The sequence below is a fragment of the Tursiops truncatus genome, chromosome 3 (genome assembly GCF_011762595.2).
Source record: "Tursiops truncatus isolate mTurTru1 chromosome 3, mTurTru1.mat.Y, whole genome shotgun sequence".
Lineage (NCBI taxonomy): Eukaryota > Metazoa > Chordata > Mammalia > Artiodactyla > Delphinidae > Tursiops > Tursiops truncatus.
The window spans coordinates 170,004,914-170,029,602 of NC_047036.1; the positions used below are offsets into that span (position 1 = coordinate 170,004,914).

General features: G+C 60.0%; 1 protein-coding gene across 8 annotated transcripts in view; it reads left to right on the top strand.

Moving 5' to 3' along the window:
• The window catches only part of SPPL2B (signal peptide peptidase like 2B), a 44,211-nt gene extending 30,651 nt beyond the window's left edge, over nt 1-13,560 (top strand). For 4 of the 8 annotated variants that reach the window (XM_073803509.1, XM_073803510.1, XM_073803511.1 and 1 more), the window contains 14 exons: nt 2,172-2,291; nt 2,830-3,012; nt 3,454-3,543; nt 4,127-4,266; nt 4,830-4,972; nt 5,142-5,238; nt 6,069-6,185; nt 7,927-8,008; nt 8,726-8,800; nt 8,882-8,944; nt 9,030-9,129; nt 9,483-9,560; nt 10,950-11,110; nt 11,900-13,560. In XM_073803509.1, coding sequence (XP_073659610.1) covers nt 2,190-2,291; nt 2,830-3,012; nt 3,454-3,543; nt 4,127-4,266; nt 4,830-4,972; nt 5,142-5,238; nt 6,069-6,185; nt 7,927-8,008; nt 8,726-8,800; nt 8,882-8,944; nt 9,030-9,129; nt 9,483-9,560; nt 10,950-11,110; nt 11,900-12,127 — 1,659 coding nt within the window. In that variant the 5' untranslated portion in view covers nt 2,172-2,189 and the 3' untranslated portion in view covers nt 12,128-13,560. Of the gene's footprint in view, nt 1-2,171; nt 2,292-2,829; nt 3,013-3,453; nt 3,544-4,126; nt 4,267-4,829; nt 4,973-5,141; nt 5,239-6,068; nt 6,186-7,926; nt 8,009-8,725; nt 8,801-8,881; nt 8,945-9,029; nt 9,130-9,482; nt 9,561-10,949; nt 11,178-11,899 lie in introns of all 8 variants that reach the window. The other 4 variants (XM_033854862.2, XM_073803508.1, XM_033854863.2 and 1 more) reach the window with 4 other exon arrangements.
• The last annotated feature ends 11,129 nt before the right edge of the window (nt 13,561-24,689 follow it).

Genomic DNA, 24,689 nt, shown 5'->3' on the forward strand with positions numbered 1-24,689 from the left:
ATGCTTTTAGTCATTCCCATTTTATACAACCGACAGTTTTCACCAGCAACTCGGATCCCATAGACCAGGGGTCAGCAAACATTTTCCAAAGGGCCAGACAGTATTTGTGGCTTTTCAGGACACATAGCCTCTGTTGTAACTCCCAGGCTCCGCAGAGAGCAGCATATGCCGTACCCTACGTTCAGCAACCAGGCAGACATGTTACGATAAAACTTTATTGACAAACACAGAAGGTGGGCCGGATTCAGCCTGGGGGTTGAGGGATCACAGAACCCCTGCAGTGGCCCAAGGTGGGGGGCAGGGCAGGGCTGACCTGGGGTGGGGGCACAGGGCTGGGCACTGTACTTGGGGACAGCCTGGTGGGGAGAACCCGGAAGAGGGGGCTTCTCATCCTGCCTCTGGTCGAGGGAACGAGGTTGGCCAGGCAGGGGTGGGTGGGGAGGTCACCACACTTCCCTCCCTCGAGCGCTGGTGGCAGTGCCCATGTGCCCTGCAAACGTGGCCTCACTGAGCACACCCCGCAGCCCACTCGGCTGTCGGCACCTCGCTCCAGGCGACAAGCCAAAGCGCTGGGCAGGGGCAGTGGGGGCCCCGGTTCCTCTCCACGCCGCCAGCGGATGTGGATCAGTGGGGGGAAGCTCCTGGAGTGGCTGGGCCCCATTACACATTCACAGAGGGCCTGGCCTTCCGAGCTGGTCTGTGCCCCAGGCCTGCTGTTGGGGCCACGGCCCCTCGGGACCCCAGCTGAGTCGGAGCACCGCCGCCTGCACCTTGGGAAGGCCAGATGGGGGTGGGGATCTGTCCCCGCACAGACAGGCTACTGCCTGTTGTCACCGAGGGGTGCAGTCTCTGTCTCAGCCTCCAGGTGGTACAGAGGGTTGGCCCCAGGAGCCGGAGTGTGCAGAGTTGGGGTCCAGTTGGACCTCTCCAGCTCCAAGAAGCCAAGGGGCTGGGGTGGGCCCAGGCCCCTGTGGGCGTGGCGTGGCCGGGCTCCCTGCTCAAGGCTCTCTCTGGGACCCGTCCTCCCTCACAGGTCCCACAGCCCCAGGGAGCAGCCCAGACCAGGGCCAGACGGCGTGAGACCCGCTGGGGCTGAGGTCCTCGCGGGGGCTCCGTAGCCGAGCCCGGCCTATAGGAGGAAGCAGCCCCGGCAGGGACGCAGCGGTCCAGGCGGGAGGGGACGAGCAGGCAGTGGGGACGCTCGTGTGCGATACTGGTTTCTCATGTAGGTAAAGCCGCTCCCAGGTCCTGACCACCCCGCTGCCCTCAGCGGAGGGGCTGGAGTGCCAAGGACTCGGGGGCCTGCGCCTCTACCGCACTCTGGATTCACACTCGGAGCAAAGGCCCCGGTGGCCCGTGTGCCCAGCCCGCCCTGTCCTCCGCAGTCAGCCAGCTGCCCTCGACCTTGCTCTGTGTCAGAGCGGGCGGGGTCCACGTGGGCTCTGTGGGACCCTCCACAAGCAGCCTGCTGCCTGGCGGGCCTGGGCAGGAGGAACTTGAGGCCTTGTCGTCCTCCTGGGAGTAGTGGGCCAGGAAGCTGGGCACTTCTGCTGCCCGTGCCCATCGGGAGCGCTGCTGTACTTGCTCGGGACGTGCTGGGGAGGAGGTTCTGTCAGCTGCCTGGGCCCTGCTGGGGTCGTGGGGACGCCACCTGTCATGAAGGGCCCCCTGCCCAGAGCAGCCCTGCCTCTCACACCGTCCACTTGCCATGCATTTGGGCAGGGAAGGTCAAGGTTCTGACCCAGGGGTTCCCACCAGCCTGTGGCCCAGCAGGTGCTGGTCACGTGACCCGGGCTCCGCCACCCCATTTCTGCCCTGAGCCTGCTGGCCTTGCTGAGTGGGGGCCTGTCGGGGAGCCTGGAACCTGCTGGGCCACCGCTGACTCCCCATCCCCTTCTTGCCTTATGGCAGTGGCGTGGGGCTCTCGTTCTCCCTGTAGTCCCAGGAGGACTCCCCCATTCCTGCCACTGGAGCCACAGGGAGGGGACCTGACACAGCCACTGTCAGCGCCCAGGTCTCCCTGAGGAGGCTCGGCCCTGCCCTCCTCATCGTGTCCCCGCCTAAGATGTGACAGTCGTATCCCATCTGTGCTGTCGGAGCGAGGGACCACCCAAGCCAGGTCGTGCCGTGGGCCGGCCCTGTCGGCTCTCTGACTGCTGCCCCCTGTCCAGGTGGCCTGTGAGTACGGCATGGTACACGTGGTGTCCGAGACCGGGGGCTCCAAAGGCAAAGACTACTGCATCCTCTACAACCCGCAGTGGGCCCACCTGCCGCTCGACCTCAGCAAAGCAGTGAGTACCGGCCAGCGCGGGAGCCCCCTCCCAACGCAGGGTCTTGTCTGTCTTGCTTGCTGCCCTCCCTCCACTCCTCCCCTGGGTCTCCCGAGGGCCTCTGGAGGACGGGTCTTGCAGAGAGCCGTTGAGGACGGAGGAAGGGCCTGTGCCCGGCATCGTCTCTGGGGTAGCCTGGATGCTGTGCTCTCTGCTCTGGCCTCACTCCTCCCAGAGGGACTCAGGGTGCCCAGTTCCTGGCTTGGCGGGTGGAACGAAGGCCAGCACTCCTGCCCGCACCTTGTGCTGTTTGTGACGGGCTCGAGAGAGGCGGGTAGGGTTCCTGAGCACACGCCGCCCTGTACCCCTCTCGTCTGCCTTGTGCTCGGGGTGCGTGTGTGTGCGCGCGCGCGTGTGTGGGGCTGAGACCATGTGGGCTTGAGGTGAGGCTGCGTAGGGGCGGTGGTTGCCGCAGTGGCCTCCGCCGACCTGTCTCCCCGAGGATGCTGCGCGCCCTGGCTCCCCTGGAGCGTCTCATGTGAAGGCCGCCCTCCTGCAGTCTCTTCTGCAGGTGCGGGACTGGACGACCTCCGTGCTCTGCTCTCCGGCCGACCTCCCTGCCAAAGGCTTCAGTAACCAGATCCCCCTGGTGGCGCGGGGGAACTGCACCTTCTACGAGAAAGTGCGGCTGGCCCAGGGCAGCGGGGCGCGCGGGCTGCTCATCATCAGCAAGGAGACGCTGGTGCGGCCGCCAGGCCCCTCCTGGGCAGCCGGGGGCCCTGGGGGGCGGGGGTTTCCTACTTGTGGCCTTGGAGGGGCCCTGTCCCAGGGCGGTGCTGGGCTCTGACAAGGCCTGGGGCGGAGCTCTGGGCCGCTGCCTGAGGAGCAGGTGGTGTGGGCCACAGTGCCACCCCTCTCCCTCAGGCCCTTCAGGGCAGACCAGCGTCACCCAAGCCCAGGGTTGAGAGGGAAGGGGAGCTTGCACTCCCCCAGACAGAGGGAGGGGCCGAGCCTGCAGGCCTCCCACCTGACACACACACACACACACACACACACACGCACGCACGCACGCACGCACGCGCGCAGGACTCCTCCGTCCCCTCCCCTCCCCCTCGGGGAGAGCTGCCCCGCCCTGGGTGGGCCTTGCTAAGCCATCCAGCCGCCCTCTCCCCCTCTCCCCCAGGTCCCCCCAGGAGGCAACAAGACACAGTACGACGAGATCGGCATTCCCGTGGCCCTGCTCAGCTACAAAGACATGCTGGACATTTTCGAGGTAGGCTCGTCCCCCGCCCTGGCTGCAGCTGGGCCCAGTGCCTGAGAAGACAGTGTGCCCGCAGTGCTGTGAACGTCAGGAATGGACACCCCAGCCCTCCCCCATGCCAGAGACCCTGCGTGTCACCCCCTGCTCAGGCCTGCCCGGCCCCTCACCCGGCCCGGCCCTATCTGGCCAGAGGCTGGTGCGTCTTTGATTTGGGGAGCCGGGTCCCGAGCAGGCGAGCTGCAGCACACAGTGACATGGGGATAGCCAGGTTCCCCACTGCAGGCTTCGCGTCTCCCCAAAGGGACCCACCGTCCGTCTCCGGGCCGCTTCCCAGGCCACGTCCACCCTCGTTCACTCATGCTTGTCTGGGGGCGGGGTCTGTGTTCCCACACACGCGCGGTCCTGTCACCCACCTTGTGTGAAGCTCATCCCGGCAGAGCCCGCTTCTCTGGGGTCAGGAGTAGCGGGTGAGGGCGTGGGGTGAGGCGGGATCTCCCGGCCCCCGGCTCCTCGAGTGGGCCAGCCTCGGCCCTCTAGGTGGCGAGGGGACGGGTGGGCCCCCCCGACCTTAGCTCTCTTGTGTTCCCTGAGGCAGACTTTCGGCCGGGTGGTACGGGCAGCACTGTACGCCCCCAAGGAGCCCATGCTGGACTATAACATGGTCATCATCTTCATCATGGCTGTGGGCACCGTTGCCCTCGGGGGCTACTGGGCCGGGAGCCGGGACGTGAGGAAGTGAGTGGCCCGCGCGTGTGCGTGCGTCCCGGATGGGCGGCCGTAATGCTGGGCAAGTAACCACGAGAGTCCGCATGCCCAGAGAGCCTTCTGGAAAACAGCTGCTACAAACACCCAGGAGACCCGTTGAAAGCCCCGAGGGCCCCGCTCCCCACGATTCTGTCCTGCCCTCAGGGTTCCCGGCCCGGGCCCAGCCTGGCGGGGGCATCCACGGGAGACCTCGCCCCAGCCGTCCAGGGAAGGGCGGTGGTGGGGTTGGTACAGGGCCAGGGTCCAGGGTGGCCCCCATGCGGCCACCACAGCTGGGCCCTGGGGACCGGAGCCCCACCTCCGGCAGGACTGGCTCCGTCGGGGGGGACCCCAGGTACACATGGTGGGTGGGGATGGGGGACTGGCCGACGGGGCAGGTGACGGTGGTCACCTCCGGGCAAGCTGTCCCTCAGTCTGTCCAGACCCCTTGTGTCAGGCTGCCCCTGCCTGTCCTTCCCCATGTCTGTGGCCCTCGGCCCCCGGGAGCGGTGCCGGCCGGTAGGGCGTCCCCCAGCCCGTTCTTGTCTTTCAAGGAGGTACATGAAACACAAGCGGGACGACGGGCCCGAGAAGCACGAGGACGAGGCTGTGGACGTGACGCCCGTCATGATCTGCGTGTTTGTGGTCATGTGCTGCTCCATGCTGGTGCTGCTCTACCACTTCTACGACCAGCTCGGTGGGTGCCCGGCCCCGGCTCTCAGGGCGGCGGGGGAGGGGGGAGTCCAGGGGCCTCGCCAGGAGGGGCCTGGGGCTACCCCTTCCTTCCCTTGGGGCGGTCACCCTGCCAGGGAGTGCGGCACAGAGCCGTCCTTCAGGCTCCCCTCACCGCCCGCCCCGCCCTGCAGTCTACGTCATCATCGGCATCTTCTGCCTGGCCTCCTCCACGGGCCTCTACAGCTGCCTGTCGCCGCTCCTCCAGAGGCTGCCGTTCTGCAGATGCAGGTGAGCCCCCGGGCGACCCCCACGTGGCCCTGCTCGCGGGGGTCCCCCTCTGCTGCCTTGTGGCCCGTCCGCTCCCACCTCCCGTTACCCGGCCCCCGGAGGCTCCACAGCTTTGCTGAGGCCGAGGACCCTTGCCCTCCGGAGCCCTCGGTCAGTCTGGCACGGTGCAGGCATTACAGCAGGTGCCCACTCCGTGCTGGCTGGGGGCTCACGGGCCCCACCTCCAGCCCCTGGGTGGGCCTCCCGTTCTGGCTCAGGGCCTGTGGGATCCCTTGGGGGACGTCGGCTGGGGGCAGCAGGTGGGCGGCGCTGCTGATCCAGGCTCCGAAGGTTCTCTGCGGTCAGGGGTCTGGTCTGCTTGTCGTGGAGCAGGTGGGAAACGGAAGGGTTTAGACGAGGTCCGACGGGGTCAGGAAGCTTGGCTCAGGGGGCTTGGGGGAGGGCCTGGAGCAGGGAGGGCTGTGCGAGAGGGGTCACAGCACCCGACGAGGGCTCCTGCGGGTGGGGTCAGCTTAGCGACTGGCTGAGGTCCGGTCGCTTCCCCCAAGGCCCTGCCCCTGCCCACTCTGCCCTGCCCTGCCCTGCCCTTGGGAGCCTCCCTTCTAGAAATAAAAGGTGAGGGATGGTGAGTTTAACAGATAAGGTAAAGTAGAGGAAGGGACAGGGCCAGGGGTGGCCCTTGGGAGCAGAGCCCGGCAGACAGAAGGAGGACAGATGGGGAGGCCACGGGCTTTTGGGCAGGAGTTGAGCTGACCCTCCGGGTGCTGGGCAGAGGCAGGGCTGTGAGGGTCAGAGGCCGCTGACCTCCCCACCTGCCTGCCTGCCCTCAGGGTCCCTGACAACAGCCTGCCCTACTTCCACAAGCGCCCTCAGGTCCGCATGCTGCTCCTGGCGCTGCTGTGCGTGGCCGTCAGTGTGGTGTGGGGCGTCTTCCGGAACGAGGACCAGTGAGTGCAGTCCTGGAGGCCCTGCTGGGGGTGGGTGCAGCTGTCCTCGGGTGCTCTGACCTCCCTGCGACTCCCCGAGCCCTCCGCTCGGGGCGCCTGGAGCTGGGCCAGCTCCCGGTTATGAAAGGCTCTCCTGTCAGTGCTCTGGACGCAGTGGCCGCACGCCGTCCAGGCCTGGCCCTGTCTGCCCTGTGGCTTGTCCGGTGCCCCGGGATCTGCGATCGCAATCTGGGCGTGAGATGCCGCCGGCACTGCTGCCCGGGCGCCGAGCCGTGTGCTCCGGGGCAGCCTGGACGTGGCCTGGCGCCGCTTGGCTGCTGCTCCGTTGTGGTGCCCGCCCGCTTGCTCAGCTAGCTCTGCTTCTCCCAACACCCGCCCCCCCCCCCCCCCCCCCGCCGGGGGGCCTCCCCCGCGAGGCAGCGCGCCACCGCCTGCCGTCACTGACACCATCTGGCGCTCTCTCTGAGCTTCTCCCGGGGCAGTTAAACGCTCTTGGCTGTGCTGCTGTTTGGAGCTATAACAGATTTAACTGGCAGAAGGAAAGCATGAAAATATTTTGAGTCCTTTGTACACAAAGAGAATAGGGACGCTCACGGTTAAATACAAGCCAGGAGGCTTGCTCCTTCGCATAAAAGTAGAACAGGCCATGGCTTCCGCCATGTCTGGGCGCCCATGTGGCCTTGGTGAACCTTCTCTGTTCTCACCAGCGCCCTGGCCCAGAGAGGTTCTCATCGTGCGCTCAGATGAAGCTCTGATGAGTAACTTGAGGGGCAGGGAGGACGGGGCCGGCTGTGGGGCCATTTCCAGCGGGGAGCCTCATCACACGCGGGCTTCATCACACAACTTTGACTTCCCAATTCGGAAGTGGCCCCGCAAGGGTGGCGCCCTGCTTCCCAGGACTCCAGATGATGTCCTCAGGGCCCCAAGTCCCTATTTCCTCAGAGAGTGTGGGGCATTTGGCTGGGTGGGTACAAGTTTTGCTTTTCTAAATTTTTTTTTTTTTTTTTCGTGGTACACGGGCCTCTCACTGTTGTGACCTCTCCAGTTGCGGAGCACAGGCTCTGGACGTGCAGGCTCAGCGTCCATGGCTCATGGGCCTAGCCGCTCCGCGGCATGTGGGATCTTCCAGGACCGGGGCACGAACCCGCGTCCCCTGCATCAGCAGGCAGACTCTCAACCACTGCGCCACCAGGGAAGCCCTGCTTTTCTAAATTTTTTAAAAGATATTTTTGAGGGACTTCCCTGGCGGTCCAGTGGTTAGGACTCCACGCTGTCACTGCCGAGGGCCCAGGTTCCATCTCTAGTAGGGGAGCTCGGATCCCACAAGCCCCGCGGCACGGCCAAGAAAAAAAAAAAATTTTTTTTTAAAGAAATTTGAATCCGCTGGATACATGGTCCCCCTCGCCCTGCACCCCCTGCCCCGGGCTGTGATCTGGGTGGGAGAGCCGCTGCTGCAGAGGGACAGAGGCCCTGGCACGCGCCTGCATTTCTCTGGCCGTGGCGTCAGGGTTGGGGGATCGGTTCACCCCCTGCTGCTACCAGCCATTGCTGCCCCTCCTGTCCCCCCACGGGCCTCAGGACGTCGGCTGCTGCCTTTGTCTGCATAAGGGCCTCCGCGGCTCCTCTGGGCTCGTCTGGGCGGCTTGGACTTGGCGCTGAGGCTTCCAGGGCGGGGGAGGGGCCTGGCAGGCGGAGGTTCTTGGTGGAGGCCCCGCCCAAGGGTGGCTGCGCTGCCTTCCAGGTGGGCTTGGATCCTTCAGGACGCGCTGGGCATTGCCTTCTGCCTCTACACCTTGAAAACCATCCGCCTCCCCACGTTCAAGGTGAGGGCCCCTCGGGGTGGTGGGGGCGCTCTGCGGACGAGGGGATGGGGTCTCTTGGGGTCAGCCCTGTGCCCGCCAGCCGTGCAGCCCTGCCCAGGGCCTTCCACTCTGAGCCTGGCCCTGTGTGGGCCGTGTGGTCTTGGCTCATCCGTCCCTCTGGCCACCCTCCTGGGGACGGGGCTTAAGGATCAGCGCAGAGTTGTCTCACAGTGTGGCGGCAGCGTCTGTGACCGCTGGCCGAGGGAACACCTGGGCGGGCGCGCGGAGCAGGGCCGCCTCCTTGCTGGTGAGGTGAACAGAGGAGGGAAAACCAGGTGAAACCAAGGGGGCAGAAGCACAGGGCTCGGGCCGGGACTCTGGGCCAAGGCCCAACCCCAGCAGGAGGAACCTAGAAACACACAGGCAAACGTGAAGCCGGGCGTCACCTGCCCAGACCCGTGGCTGGCTGGTTGCGGCTGTGTCTCTCTCAAGCGTCCCATCAGAAAGTCGCCCTCCCTGAGCCTCCGGCCTGACATTGCCTCCAGGGCACCGAAGGTCAGGCTGCCCGTGCTCAGACTTTGTCCTAAAGGCTTCGTCCCCACAGGGAAACTCTGAGCCTTGGGAGAGGCAGGGACACGTCCGGGAGCGTCTGTGCGTCTGGGACCCTGGGCAGGGTGGGGTGGAGGGCAGGGCCGGTGGAGGTCCCCGAGCACAGCCCTCAGGACGCCCCATTCCCAGGCCTGCACGCTGCTGCTGCTGGTGCTGTTCATCTACGACGTGTTCTTCGTGTTCATCACGCCCTTCCTGACCAAGGTGGGCTCTGGGCCCCGCCCCGCCCCCCCCCCCGCCCTGGCCCCCGCGTTCCCCCGTCTGACGCAGTCCCCCTTCTCTTAGAGTGGGAACAGCATCATGGTGGAGGTGGCAACCGGGCCGTCAGACTCGGCCACCCACGAGAAGGTATGTGGTGCCCGCGGCCGAGGTGCTGAGCAAGCGGAGTGAGCGCGGGCTGGCAGGTCCTGGACACGCTGCCCCCTCTCCCCAGCTCCCCATGGTGCTGAAGGTGCCCAGACTCAACGCCTCGCCGCTGGCCCTGTGTGACCGGCCCTTCTCCCTCCTGGGCTTCGGGGACATCCTGGTCCCAGGTACTGGGGCCGGGCTTTGGCGGCCCGGGTGCCCTTGGGGGTGTCAGGCCACAGGGGCTGGTGGGCAGAGGCAGAGCTGAGCCAGTGGGGCCTGGGGGCCAGGGAGGTGGTCCCCCGGAGGCGTTGTCCCAGCCGTACTGCCCCCAGGGTCCCCCTCCGGGCCCCTCCCCCCACCAGGCGGCCTCTGAGCTGGGGTTTGCGCTCGCTGGAGGTCTGGTTACCTGCCAGGAGTCGAGGGTGGCGCCGGGCCAGCTCCCTCCTGAGCTGGGAGGAACGCACGGTGCCTCCGGGGGAACCCCCGGTGCCTGGCTGGGGCTGCGGCCCGGCCTCTGCCCATGGCCTCTCTCCCACAGGGCTGCTCGTGGCCTACTGCCACCGCTTCGACATCCAGGTGCAGTCCTCCAGGGTCTACTTCGTGGCCTGCACCATCGGTAAGCCCGCTGCCCCGGGGGCTCGGCTGTGCCCCGTCCTCTGCCGCGGGGTGGTAGGGGACAGGCCTGTGCCCGCGTCACAGGCCTCCTTGTCACTTTCCACGGTGGTCGTTGTTTCTCTTTTCTTTGGTCTTCTTTGTCTTTCTCTTTTTTCCTTTGTCTTCTGTTTCCTTTGTTACTAAAGCCATTTACACCAAAGGGATGTTTTCTCATTTTCTGTTGAGTCCAATCATTTCTAAAAATGTCCAAACCAGTTCTCTTGTCCTGCTGGGTCAGCTCTTCAGGACGAGCAGGCGTGCAGAGCGCACAGGCCCCACCAGCCGACACGGGTGAGGGCAGGCCCCGCCATGGCCCCCAGCAGTGCCAGGCGGACGCAGGCTGGCCTTCCCGGCGTACTTTGGGCCGTTGGCGTCCGGGTTCCTGAAGGCCCAGACAAGTGCTCCCCGCCTCTGCCCCCTGGGTTCACACTCCATGATTAGCTCGTCCAGATGCGCCTGTAGAGCTTTTCTCCGTGTGAACCACAGTTTGTCAACTTGTTCTGTAGTTCCCGTCACTGAAATCCTGTAGTTGGCTCGGTTGAATCACTTCTTTAGGACAGGTGGCTAGTCCACAGCCGATAAGCGGGAACTCTCCCTGCACAAGCCTATCGCTTGGAAACATGGAGGTAAGGGGCAGGGCAGGCAGCCCGAGCAGACGCAGGTGCTGGAGACGGGGCTTTTTGCCTCGGAGGGGATGTGCCAGTAAATGGTGTATTTCTTTGTAACTCTTCACCTGGGAGTAATTGCACGTGTGCGGCTGCAAGGTTAGTACAGTGAGCCCCACGCCGCTGTACTCAGGCCGACCCCTCTAACTCCTCGTGTGTGCTGTGTTGTATGTCCGTCCCTGTGCTCTACGTGCGCGGGGGTCTTTATACGTTGGACTCACATCCCTAAATAACACACGCTGTTTTATGCTGAACGGGGAGCAGGAAATGCGGACGCTTCTCACCCCTCAGTGCTTTCATGCGGTCACAACTCAGTTATGAAAGGTCTGATTTCCTAGTTCTGTACCTACGTTACTTCAGTTCAAATTATTTTTCTAACTAGAGGCTTACAAAAATGAGCTATTGGGGCACCTCTGCGGCTCCTCCAGCCGCTCCCGGGACGCCAGGCCTTCCCATGGCGGCCGCCCGCTTCCGCTCCCCAGTCTGGCGGCTGGGCCCTCGTTCCCTCCTCTTTCCCTGCTGACCCCTGTGTGCACTCTCGCCTGCCAGCGTCCGGGAAGGTGTGGGTGGGGAGGACCCGCTGGCCACGGCCCTGGCGCGAGCTCTGCCTCTCCTGCCCCTGTGAGCAGTGGGTGGTGAGCTTGGGACCGGCCAGGGTAACGTGCTGCCTGTCTCTGCTTCCGCAGCCTACGGCATCGGTCTCCTGGTGACGTTCATGGCGCTGGCCCTCATGCAGCGCGGCCAGCCTGCCCTCCTCTACCTGGTGCCCTGCACGCTCGTCACCAGCTGCGCCCTGGCGCTCTGGCGCAGGGAGCTGGGCATGTTCTGGACGGGCAGCGGCTTTGCGGTGAATACCAGTTTGCTATGAATGTCTGCGAGAAATAATAGCCTAATAAGCCCTAACTAGAGTTAAAGTTGAGTAAGACCTCCTAGCGCTACAACTAAACCCCGCAGCCCTTGTCCCGTCTCTGGAAGGTTTTGCTTTGGGTGTGGTGCTCCCATGGCTGTAGGGCGGGGAGGGGTACATGTGCTCGTGGTGTGGCTCGGGGTGATGCTGCTGCCCTGCTGCTAACCCTAACCCTAACCCATTTGGTTGGATTGGTTGGACTTGGGGTTCCAGCTGCTTCTGCCACGGGCAGGGGGCGGGCCGGGCCTTGTTCTTGTCTGAAACTGAAGAGGAAAGGGACAGAGGCCACTCCCCGTGCAGCGCAGGGTGACCGCTGTATCCCTGCAACTCAAGGGCATTCCGGGCCTGCGGGGTCTCTAGCGGGCCCTGTTAGGAGACCCGTCCTGCCCTGATGGGGGCTCTGAGCGCTTCCGGTGTGTGTGTAACTTGTTCGCATAGATGTGAACACGCTTTACATGTGGTGTGACTGTTGTGACCCGGTGAGTCGGGAAGGCTTCCTGGGCTCAGTGCCCCCGTCCCCAAAGGTCTCCCTCCCGGCGGGCGTTGGCTTTGCTACAGAGCGGGTGGATTGGTTCTGGAAGGTTCTGGAGGGAGAGCAGGCCAGAGAAGGCAGGGTGGGGCCCTCCTGGGGCCCTGATGCGGTGCTGGTGCCAGTTGGCGAGCGCGGCTCCTTCCTGGGGCCGGAGCGCCCCCGCGGCTCCACCAACCCGGGCCTCCTCCCTCCCTCAGAAGGACCTACCTCAGTCGCCGTGGGCGCCGGCCTCTGCGGACGGCCCGCAGCCCCAGGCGGACTCCGACGCAGCCCCCTCCCAGCAGCCTCCCGGCCAAGAAGCGGCCCCGTCCCCTCCGCCCGCGGAGCAGCCCCCAGAGTCGTCCGCGCCCGAGGAGAGCGGGGCCGGCGCGCCCCCACAGAAGCCCGAGAGTCCGGCAGGCCTCGCCCCCGGCCCCTCGGCCTAGGGGAGGGCGCAGACTCGGCCCCCGCGCCCAGGGACTGGACCCGCGCGGCCCCCAACTTGGTGCTCTGGCCTGGCCGATGCGCACGTCCTGCTCCAGCCCGGCCACACCCCGGACCCCAGCCCTGCTCCGAGCTCGCGTGGCTGCCAAGCCCCCGGCCGGCTGAGGCCAACCCCGCGCGCGCCCCGCTTCCTGCGGCGGTGGTGCCCCGGGAAGGGCGGGGCCGTCACCTCCGCCGTTGGCCGCGGACACGCCCAGTTTGGTGCTTGCCCTGCTGCTGCTTCCCTTCGGGTCCGGGCCGGGAGAGGGCGGGTCTCTGGCTCCTGGTGGAGGGGCGCCTTTGCTCAGCAGGGCCCCCAGGGGTTTGGACTGGACGCCACCGCAGCCTTGGGGGCCCGTGGTGAGCGCCGAGCCCTGCGCCCGGCCCTTCCATCGCCCGGAAGCGCCCAGCGCCTGTGGTCCAGCTCCTCCAAGTTTGAATAAACGGCCACGACTTTTTGAAATTCTGGTAGTGTCGCCTCTTGGGGTGCGAGCCCTTCGGACTGCCTCTCTTGGGGGCGGGGCTGGTGCCAGGCCGGTGGCCCCATCTTGCCTTTCAGCTCAAGGGAACTCGGCTCCCACCCTCGCCACAGGCACCCGCACGCTCTCAGCACCCTATCCAGTGCACGCACCTCGGCCTCCAACTCCAGCACGGGGGACGGGGAGCTTCTGGAATGCGGGAGGATATTCTGGAACTGGCGTTATGTCTTCTACCTCACGGACAGGGTTCTCTGAACCTCACGACGGAGATGCCGCCGGCCCCCGTGTCACCGCCTGGCGACAGAGCCGGCGCCCGGACAGGCACCCGGGGCTGCTGATCGCCAGGGCCCCGGCCCGCTCCCCCCCCCCAACACCCCGTCCGCGCCGCACGCCGGCTCTGTGTCCCTCTGCGCGCTGCTGCGCTGCACACAGCAGGCGGGGGCGACCACGGTCCATTCCACACAATACCAGCGCCAGCCAGACTCACAGCCTCTCAGCCACGCCTCTCGAGGAAGAAACGATGTTTATTCCTAAAAAAAAACAGACGGCGTCTCCCACCTGCTTCTGTGTGTTTCTCAAAAGAACAGGTGATCCGGTGGGAGGGCGGGGCTGGAGCAGCTGGACCTGCCCAGCCCCACGGGAGCCCCTGGCCTTAGAGGCCGGGACCAGGGCGCAGCCACGGGGCAGCCTTGGGGGAAGGCCCGAGCGGACCTCCGCCCTCCCTCTAGGGACTGCGCCTTCCTCTAAGCCATTTTGTACGTCGGTAAAGAGCGCGGAGTCTCTTTTTTCTGTTTTGTTGGTTTGACAAACGTCAAAGAAATCAAAGGAGGATGTTTGTTAGTTCCTGAAGTTTCAGTTTGCAGTTTTTGCCTTGCTTCTGTTTGAATCTTATAATTAAACACAGCTTTTGATACTTATGGCTGGGTCTTTGCCTTTTCTGTGCTGCAGTGAGCCGGGGCTGGGGGGCGGGGCTCGGGGGCGTTGTGGGGAAGCCCTTGGTGGGCCGGCCGGGCTGGGCCCGGTGGCCTTCAGCCTGCAGGAATTCCTGTGTGGATGGAGGTGTCCGGAGCACACCCGCAGCCTGTGGCCACTGGTGCCGCCCAAGTGGGGTTTCAGCTTTGCCGCCTGTGGCTACTTGTCCTTACTCGCCTGGGGTCCTCGTGAGGGGAGGGGAGGGTAGCGGAGCCTGCTGTTGTCTGTGTTTGGATACCATTAGCTTGTCTGTGATGATCTAAGAACCACGGAGGGAGTCACCTGTAGCAGGGCCTGCGGACTTTCTGTAAAGAGCCAGATGGTCAATGTTTGGGCCTTTTTGGGGCCACATGGTCACTGTCACAACCGGTCGACCCAGCTGTGTAGCCGGAAGCATCAGACAACGTGTAAGCAGACAGGCGTGACTGTGGCCAAAAACTTGGTGGACACCAAAATGTGCATTGGTGTCATTTTCACAGGTCACAAAATACTCTCATTTACAACAATTCAAAAATGGAAAGCCCTTGCTTAGCAAACAGCTGAGCAAAAACAGGTGGTGGCCCCAGACCCCGGCCTGCAGGAGCGCAGGTGGTGAGGACTACAGGCTGTGTGTGGGGCGGGGGCCCGTGTGCTGGCCTGTTTCAGCTTCACACACGGAGAGGTCGAGTCTCTGGGGCCAGCGCCTCCGGGCTCACGCCAGGCTGTGCCACTCGCCACATCACCATCAGCGTCTCGTGTTTGAGCTACAAACAGGACCAATGCTGTGAGCACAGTGATTTTTTTTTTTTTTTTTTTTTAAAGAAGATGCTGGGGGTGGGTAGGAGTTTATTTATTTATTTATTTTTGCTGTGTTGGGTCTTCGCTTCTGTGCGAGGGCTTTCTCTAGTTGTGGCAAGCAGGAGCCACTCTTCATCGCGGTGCGCGGGCCTCTCACTATCGCGGCCTCTCCTGTAGCGGAGCACAGGCTCCAGACGCGCAGGCTCAGTAGTTGTGGCTCATGGGCTTCCCAGGCCAGGGCTTGAACCCGTGTCCCCTGCATTAGCAGGCAGATTCTCAAACACTGCGCCACCAGGGAAGCCCCAGTGATTTTCTTTCACTAAGTAGACCAGATCTTATGCATTTCTCATTCATTCACCTGCTCATTCACTCACTGGTTCATTGCACGCCTGTGTGCCAGGCGTCGCTCAGGCCTGGGATGCCTGTGTGAGTCTGGGAAGGCAGCCCATCCGAGGGTCAGCACGGGAGAGGCCCCCGGCTCTGTCTTGGGGGGCAGGTAGCATGGAAGGTTGCTTGGAGGAGGTGACTGTCCAGCCAGAGGGACACTGGAGAGGCTGCCTTGGGCTCCGGTGGGGAGGTGAGAGGAGGTTAGGAGCTTGGCCGGGGAGAGGTGGGGATTGCCAGCCACGTGGGCAAGGCACTCACGGGGTGTCACCCTCAGGTGTTCTGAAGTTCTAGAAAGCCCTTCGGCTGGCCTCGGGGAGGGAGGACGGTGGCCCCCAGGAGCACGGGCTTAACGAATATTGTTGGTGATTGTGACCACGTACCACGCTAAAGTAAGTAGTCAGGAATGGGGACCCGGGGCCAGGTGTGTGGGAGCTCTCAGTACTGTCTTCACAACTTTTCCATAAGCCTGAAACTGTTCAAAAATTTAAATTTCATTTAATAAACTACCGTAGTTATTCGCATGCACACTCCTCCCGGCAAGCTGTCTCCCACCCTGAGCATCTGCTCCACCGGGCCCGGGCACCCCTCCCCTGCCCTGTGTCCCAGGTCACCTGACCACGTGGGCTCACCTGCCCAGGTCATGCCCTCCACCTGGACCTCACCGGCCTCCCGCAGCTTCCAGAAAGCCGAAGGGTCCAGAACCCGATCTCCCCACGGGGCTCCTGCGGCACCGCCCGCCCACTCCCTTCCCTCTGCTGATGGGACCCACCTGGGCTCCTGCGCAGGGCGACCCACACCCAGTTGTCCTTTCAGAGCCTCTGGGAGCTGGGAGCGGCCCGGATGAGTCCCAGGTGCGCAGGGGAAGGGGTGTAGTGGGGGGGCGGGCAGGGGAAGCTGGCGAAGGCGGTGCTGTCCGGGTGCGGGGGAGGGCGCCACCCCCAGCCCCGGTTGATGCCCGGGTGGGGAGGAGGGCGGCTCCCCCACCCGGTGCCGCCCCCAGCCCCGCCCCATCCCTGAGCCTCTTGGAGTCCGGGTCGTTTGCGGAGGGAGCCGGCCCGCGGTGCAGCCTCGGGAGGAGCGCGGTGAGTCCGGGGTCCCCCGAAATGAGGCGGCAGCCCTCTCCCAGCGCCTCGGTTCGCCCGGCCCGTGCGGGAAACGCGTCGGACTGTGTAGACGCCCTCGGAGAGTGTGAGACCGTGTAGACACGGCCGGGCACCCTGCGTTTTTTGGCACCCCGAGGGCTCCCCAACCCCGACGGCCGCTTTCCCGCCTTCCCACCCATGAACTCGGCTAAACCCGCGGTGGGGCTGGGCCGGCAGGAAACGGCGCGCAGAGCCGGTGAGAAGGTTTCCAGGGATCTGGTGAGGGGCCCCTTGCTTTCCTCCCTGTGGCTTCTCTCAACCAATCTCTTGCTAGTGAGTAAAAACACGACAAGGATTTGGGGGGTAACAGTTTGGGGAGGGTGTGGTCACAAGGCCTGAAGCTGGGCTGGGGGTCCTATGGGGGAGGGGCCGTAGAGTTGGCTGCCGGCGGCAGGTGTGGCGTGTGAGTGATTGTGCCTGTGATGGATTGTGTGAGATTGGTTACAGGCGCGGGGTTGCGTATGGCTGTGTGGGGTGGTGTCATTGCCTCTGTGTGTGCTGTGTGTCTGTGTAACTAGTGTGTGACCACGTGTGCGTGATTGCACTGTGAGGTCATGTATGATTTTGTGTGTGGTTGTGTGTGTGTGTGTGTGGACACCCCTTCCCTGTTTCCTCGCCTGGGAAAAGGGGACGGAAGACCCTGAGAGCCCCCAGGACGTGGTAGATAGCCCTCCTGTCCCTCCAAACAGCACGTCAGGTGTTTCCCCTGATCTGCCCGCGGTGACGGACTGGAGAGGGGACCCTGCAGCTCTCCACCCCCAGGAGATCTGCGTGCTGTTCAGCGTGTGCGCTTGGCAGGATTCTGAATGTTTAGGGTGTAAAGTGTGGAGCCGGGGAGTCTTTGAACAGAGGCAAGCCAGGTGACCTTTGATTAAGTCTGGGCACAAGCTGCGCGCGGAGAAAGGTCTGCTGGGGTACCGTAGCTGTCGGTGACAGGGCAGAGGCCCTGGGAGGGACCCGAGGCCGCGTGCAGGTGAGTGTGTCCTTCCTGGAGGAGGACACGAAGGTCTGGGCGCCTCCTTCCAGTTTCTGCAGTCGAGGAAGGAGAAAGAAACCGGCGGGACGAGCGTGGGGGTCTGTGGCCGGCACGTGGGGAGCTGGGACCTGAACTGGGGCGTGGCCGCTCGCCATCTGTCTTGCTGCCCTGGGGCAGGGTTTCGAGCTCTTGGTCCCTGGGCTCACCTGCCTTACCTGGACCACAGGGGCCTGGGGGAGCCGTTCCTGAATTCTAAGAACTCTGTGTGGAAGAGGGAGGAGGGGGGAGGGGGAGGGAGACAGAGAGACAAACAGTGAGACAAAAGGAGAGAAAGAGGGAGAGAGAGACAGAGACAGAGGAGATAGTCTCTCCAAGCCTCAGCGTCCTCATCTGTAAAGTGGGGATCATTGTGCTGGCCCCCTCCCCATGGGAGTGCTGGAAGGTCTGAACTAATTGACCTGAGGCTGTGAGCCCACACAGATTTTAGGCATGAACTTTCTGCTCGTAGCTGCTCGTGTTTCGGGCACCCATCCACATAAAAGTGAGAACGGGGAAACAGCTGTCCCCAGTTATTTGAACATGCGTGGCTCTAAAAGTAAGGCAGAGGGTCACGTGTTCTGGGTCTCTGGCTCGCGTCGGCATCAGGCTTTGCCATTTTTCCCGCTTTACTCTATTAATTAAAAACAGTGATTTCAGAATAATTGTCATTGCAAGGGTGGTGCAGAGGATCCCCGTACACCCTTCACCCAGCGTCTCCTAGTGTTCAAACCTTGTGCCACCATAGATCAAAACTAAGAAATTGACATTAAAATGAACGTAAACACTCACAGCCTACTTGGCCTGGATTTCCCCAGTTTTTCCACTAACGCCTCTTCTGTTCAGGGATCCAATCTGAGATGCCCCACTGCATGGAGACCCTGTATGAATTTTTTTTTAATTAATTAATTAATTTAGTTTTGGCTGCGTTGGGTCTTCGTTGTTTTGTGCGGGCTCTCTCTAGCTGCAGCGACCGGGGGCTACTCTTCGTTGTGGTGTGCGGGCTTCTCATTGCAGTGGCTTCTCTTGTTGCAGAGCACGGGCTCTAGGCACATGGGCTTTGGTAGTTGTGGCACGCGGGCTCAGTAATTGTGGCACGCAGGCTCAGTAGTTGTGGCGCACGGGCTTAGCTGCTCCGCGGCATGTGGGATCTTCCTGGACCAGGGCTCGAACCTGTGTCCCCTGCATTGGCAGGCAGATTCTTAACCACCGTGCCACCAGGGAAGCCCCCCTGTATTAATTTTAACTTACAAGTTGTAAGTGATTGGAAGTTTCTTTTTTTAATCTACGTGTCTTTATCCGTTTTCCTGGGTATCGCTCGTGTTTATCAGCTTCTGGCCTCAACCGCACACCCCCCTCCCCCCAGGATCTCTGACTCCTTTTCCTCTGTGCACGTTAAAAAGCTACAAAAACACAAGATATCATCACCGCAAATAGTTCTCTCACAAACACCTCTTCCTATGAAAACCTAACAAAAAGTCCACAGACAAAAAGGAAAAAAAAAAAAAAGGCCAAGCTTATTAAATTTCCTAAAGGCTTGCTGAGTGATTGATTTCATGGAGTTGGGGCAATGGGGGAGGGGAGGTTCCCTGGCTGGATCTGAGCCTGAGAAGTAGGATAGGGAGAAACAGGAGAGGGTGTAGTGTAGACAAGAGATGCCTGTTCCATAGACCAGCGTTGGCTACCATGGAAGCAAAGAAGCAGAGACATACGGGATGGAAAACGGTGATTGTCTTGGATGAGTGGCAAGGAAAAACTTATACAGAGAGATGGGCAAAGAGTTGAGAGTGAGGAGGGGAAGAAGTGTAGGAGCCAGGAGCAGAGCTGGGATGAAGTTTGGGGTTTTATTAAAGTTGATAGTTGACTCTGTTTGGAAAAAAGTGATCCCAAGTGCTGTATTTCCCCTTGGAGAGGCTGAACCACTGTTTGAACCGACTAGATAAAATCGGCCGTTAAAGGCAAGTGGAAGGAACTTCCCTTGTGGTCCAGTGGTAAAGAATCTGCCTTGCAATGCAGGGGACGTGGGTTCAATCCCTGCTCAGGGAACTAAGATCCCACATGCCGCAGGGCAACTGAGCCTGCCCGCCACAACTACTGAGCTCGCACACCTCAACTAGAGCCCGCGTGCCGCAAACTGCAGAGCCCACGTGCCCTGTAGCCTGTGTGCCACAACTAGAGAAGACAAAGCCCACCACCACAACTAGAGAGAAGCCCGCGCACCACAACGAAGAGCCCGCGTGCCTCAACAGAGATCGCACGTGCCTCAACTAAGACCTGACGCAGCCAAAAAAAATAAAGTAAAAATTAAAAACAAAAAAAGACAAGTGGAAGATTCACAGTGGGCGCTTGGTGGGCTGCAGGAGAGAATAAAGAGAAGGGAACAGGATGGACCACTGAGAATAGAGGGTGTGGTTCCTGGGAGGGAAAATGGGAAGCCAGGCAGAAAGGTCCTGGGGCCTGGAGTCTTGTGTATTAGTTAGCAGTTGCTGCATAACAAATTATCCCCAAAGTTAGCAGTCTCAGACAAATATTTATTATGTCAGTTTCTCTGGGTGAGAATTTGGGAGTGATCTGTTGCGGGGGGTGTGGTGGTTCTGGCTGAGGGTCCCTCATAAGGCTGCCTCACCTGAGGGCCTGATGGGAGCAGGAGTTGCAGCTTCCAGGAGGCCCCCTCACGTGGCTCCTCCTCATGTGGACCTCCCAGGCGCTGTTTGAGGCTTCTCACTACATGGCAGCCGGCCCCGCACAGAGCAGGCGAGGGAAACCTCTGTGCCTTTTATGACCTACTCAGGAGTCTCACGCCATTTCTTCTGGTACTTTCTGTTCATTAGGAGTAAATCAAGTCCAGCCCACACTCTAAGGAAGGAAACTTAGGCTCCACCAAAGAGAAAAGCGGCAAGAAATTTGTGGACCTCCTTTAAAACCACCACATCCCGTGACCTTGGGCAAGTGACCCTGCTCCTGTGTGCCTCTGTTTCCTCTTCCATCAGAATGCAGCTGGTCTTGTAGGAGGGTTGTGGTCATAAAGTAGGTAATGCACGTAAATATTGTTTAGTGAAATGCCTGCCACGTAGAACATGCTTGTTGACTTATTTTTACTGAAGGCATTTTTTTTCCCCCGGTACATTTCCATTCTCTTGAGGAACGATATACCAGCTGGAGTCATCAAACCAGAACCCCCAGGAACTGTGAGATCAGGGTGCAGAGTAAGATGACTCGCTTTCTCCATACATATTGGGCTGTACTGGTTCTTGCCCTGGTTCCCTTTCCAGTGCTCAGCCACTTCTCCCAAAGGGACTCGAGGGGACTCCAGGCTCTGTACCTTGGCAGAAACCATCTTAACTTATACCCCCATGAGTGCAGCTGGCACAATTCAGGAGAAAACCAGCAAAGCCGGGGATGCAGCGGGGGAAGTGGAGGTGACAGCCATGAGGGTATAGGCAAGCTCATCAGGTAGAGGGCACAGCAGGTGCAAAGGCCCTGAGGCAGGGCCGTCATGTCTCTGTATGGCTGGAGCAGAGGGAGGGAGCTAAGGACAGACAGCAAAGAGTGGGTGAGACCAGGTCACTTGGGGCTTTTGCCCTGAACGAGAGCCAGGCGGAGGTCCGAGCAGAGGTGGATGTGGCCTGGGTCAGGTTTCAGCTGGCTCTCTGAGGCTGCCGTGTTGGTGGCAGCAGCTGGCCCTATGATAAGGCCTGGGAGATCTCTGCTTAGCCCAGGGTAGAGATAGTGCAGGTGGTCCAATCCTAGGTGCATTTCAAAGGAAGAGCTGACAGCATTTTCAGGCCAATTGGATGGGGACTGTGAGAAAGACATCAGGATGACCCTGGGGCTTTGGCGTCCGAGTGATCATAGAAGTGGAAATTCCGTCTGAGATGGGGAAAACTATGGGAGGAACAGATATTCTAGGGGCTGAGAAGGGCTGCCAGTTTGGCATGTGTCAGATCTGAGAAGTCTGTCAGTTATTGGATTGTGGTAACAGATTGCCACCAGTGTGGTGGCTTGAAACGGCTCGTGTTTATTATCTCCTGTTCTCTGTGGGTCAGGAGTCTGGGCGTGGCTTAGCCAGGTGCTCTGCTCAGGGTCTCACAAGGCTGTGATCAGAAGGCTGGCTGGGCTGTGTTCTTATCTGAAAGATGGGCTGGGGAAGGATCCAATTCCAAACTCGTGCAGGTTACTGGCAGATGACCAGGGGCCCAGCTGGTGGGCACCCTCAGCTCCTAGAGGCATTCACGGTTCCTTCCCAAACAGCCTCTTCCAGCAAACCAACATATTCACCAGGCCAGCCAGGAGGGTTTTTTTTGTTTGTTTTGTTCTGTTTTTTTGGCCACGCGGTGCAGCATTCGGAACTTCCCTGACCAAGGATCGAACCTGTGACCTCTGCATTGGGAGCACAGAGTCTTAACCACTGGACCACCAGGGAAGTCCACCAAGAGGGTTTTAAGTCTGCTAAGATGGGGTCCTACAATATATAATTTAGTCATGACAGTGACAACACATCACCTCTGCCATATCCTACTGCCTTTTTTTTTTTTTTTTTCGGCCACGTGGCTTGTGGGATCTTAGTTCCCCAACCAGGGATAGAACCCAGGCCATGACAGTGAAAGCACAATGCCCTAACCACTGGACCACCAGGGAATTCCCCATACCCTACTGCTTAGAAACAGAGTCCTGACCACAGTCAAGGGGAGGTGATTACACAGGGGCGTGAGCACCAGGAGGTGGGGGTCATTGGGGGAGTCACCTTAGGTCACCCAGAAGGAGGTTCCAGAAGCCAGGCTGAGTTGGGCATTCGGAAGATAAGTCTGGCCTGGAGCTTGGAGGTGTCAGGGGTGTTATTAAAACCACTGACCGGATGGGATCACAGGGGCCAGGCGCATATCTGCAGGTAGTCTGTGAAAATGTTTATTTAACCTTCAAGTGGTCTACTTTTTGTTGTTGTCGTTGGCTGTGCCACACGGCATGTGGCATCTTAGTTCCCCCGACCAGGGATTGAACCCACGCCCCCTGCAGTGGAAGCGCAGAGTCTTAACCACTGGACTGCCTGGCAAGTCCCTCTTTTGATTTTTAAAATGACAGCTGTATTGAGATATAATTCACATCTCATAAAATTCACCCCTATAAACCAATTCAGCGGTTTTTGATATATTCACAGCTATATGCAACCATCACCACAATCAATTTTAGAGCATTTTATTGATTTTTTTTTTTAATGAAGTGGTCTACTTTTTAAACCTAAAAACTTCTTTTTAAAAAAAAGGAAACTAGGGGCTTGCCTGGTGGCGTAGTGGTTGAGAGTCCGCCTGCCGATGCAGGGGACAGGGGTTCGTGCTCCGGTCCGGGAAGATCCCACATGCCGCGGAGCGGCTGGGCCCGTGAGCCATGGCCGCTGAGCCTGCGCGTCCGGAGCCTGTGCTCCACAACGGGAGAGGCCACGACAGAGAGAGGCCCGCGTACCGCAAAAAAAAAAAAAAAAAGTTGCAGAAAATACTATTGATCTTGATTTTTTGTTTGTTTTTTATTGTAGTATAGTTGATTTACAATGTTGTGTTAGTTTCTGCTGTTCAGCAAAGTGCATCAGTTATACATATACATATATCCCCTCTTTTTAAGATTCTTTTCCCGTATAGCCTGTTACAGAGTATTGAGTAGAGTTCCCTGCGCTATACAGTAGGTCCTCATTAGTTATCTGTTGTATATATAGTAGTGCGTATGTGTCAATCCCAATCTTTCAGTTTATCCCTCCCCCCACCATTGATCTTGTTGACGGAGGTGTTCGGTGTCCCCTGAGGCCAGTGTCTCATCACCCCGCCCCCTGCTTGGCCTGGCATCCTCCCTGGAGGCCCTGCACCTGAGGTTCCCTCTCTTTGGAAACAGACTCTGGCAGGCGTTCGGGTGGCATTGAGGACACGCTGGCTTTACACCGAGACTCTCCGTGGCACGTCAGGAGGCTGGAAACAGACACTGCCTCATTCACTATTATGGCTCAGGTCTCAGGGTCCCCTGGCTGAGCCCTTCCTTGGGACCCCCCCAAATGGCTCCAGACCCTCTCTGGCACGTGAAGACAGAGGGGGAGTAGGGTGACCAAGTACCCGGATTTCCAGGTTAAAATTGGAAGAGTCCCGGGCAACCTGGGTTGATTGGTCACCCCATATGGGGGTGACTTGCTCAGTGTCACCCCATCACTGCCTAGTTGGGACGAGAGTCAGGTCATGAGCTGACAGTGGGGGATGTTATGGGGGACGGGGTGCTGTTGCACCCATGGGCTCAGCTGGAGACCTCAGAGCTGACCCTTTGCGGTCTGGTTCTGCAGTCTCTGTGCTGGAGTCATATGTTCTACAGCCCTTTCCTTTTCTTTTCTTTTTTCTATTTTTTTTATTTTTGTATTTTTTAAGCTTTTAATTTTATACTGGAGTATAGTTGATTAACAATGTTGTGTTAGTTTCAGGTGTACAGCAAAGTGATTCAGTTATACATATGCGTGTATCTATTCTTTTTCAAATTCTTTTCCCATTTAGGTTGTTACATAATATTGAGCAGAGTTCCCTGTGCTATACAGTAGGTCCTTGTGGGTTATCCATTTTATTTATTTATTTTTTTAAAAAAAACATTTTTCTTTTTTTAATGAAATCAATACTGCTTCTTTGTAAATTTATTTATTTATTTATTTTTGGCTGCATTGGGTCTTTGTTGCTGCGTGCAGGATTTTTCTAGTTGCAGTGAGCGGGTCTACTGTTCGTTGCGGTGTGCGGGCTTCTCATGGCGGAGCACGGGCTCTAGGTGCACGGGCTTCAGTAGTTGTGGCACGTGGGCTCAGTAGTTGTGGCGTGCCAGCTCAGTAGTTGTGGCTCGCGGGCTCTAGAGCTCAGGCTCAGTAGTTGTGGTGCACGGGCTTAGTTGCTGCACGGCATGTGGGATCTTCCTGGACCAGGGCTCGAACCCGTGTCCCCTGCATTGGCAGGCGGACTCTCAACCACTGCGCCACCAGGGAAGCCCCGATTTTAAATATAGCAGTGTGTACATGTCAATCCCCAGCTCCCTAACTATCCCTTCCCCCTCACCCTTCCCCCCAGCCCTTTCCTTTTCCATCCCTGTATCTGGGCCCGCACTTCAGATCTTCCAGAAGGATCCGTATCCTTCTGGAAGCTTTCACGGGTCATTCCTGTAACCGGGGACAGCATCTCCCGCCTACTCCTTTCTCTCGCTTTACTGCTGCACAGTCATTCTTCAGATCTGCCTGGGGTGTTCTCACGTATCTCTCAAGCTGAGGCGGTAACTTATCCTCCGACATTGCTTTTAGAAAAATAAATTAGTCCTCAACCTGTCAAGGGCGCTCTCTCAGCCCAAGGTCTCCGTGTGGAGCCAGCAATCGCCTCTTCGGTTTTCTCTGATTTCTCTTATCTTCCCTCCTTCTACTCTGCTTTTGTATTCCACCCCCGATCTTTGCAAATAATAAAAATAAAGCAAATTCTAGAAGATATTTTGCCGTCTGAGATTAGGGGTGTGTAGGATCTTCTTGAATCTTCCATCCCTTTGCCTCTCTCTTCAGGAAAACACCCACTGGCCCGAGCCGGGCTGTCTCCATTACATCTGAGTGAACGGGGAGAGATACATCCAAACAGGCAGGTTTGTTTTTTGGTCTACCCAACACCAAATAATTTGTCTGAGCTGACTTTTTTTTTTTTTTTTTTTTGCGGTACGCGGGCCTCTCACTGCTGCGACCTCTCCCGTTGCGGAGCACAGGCTCCGGACGCGC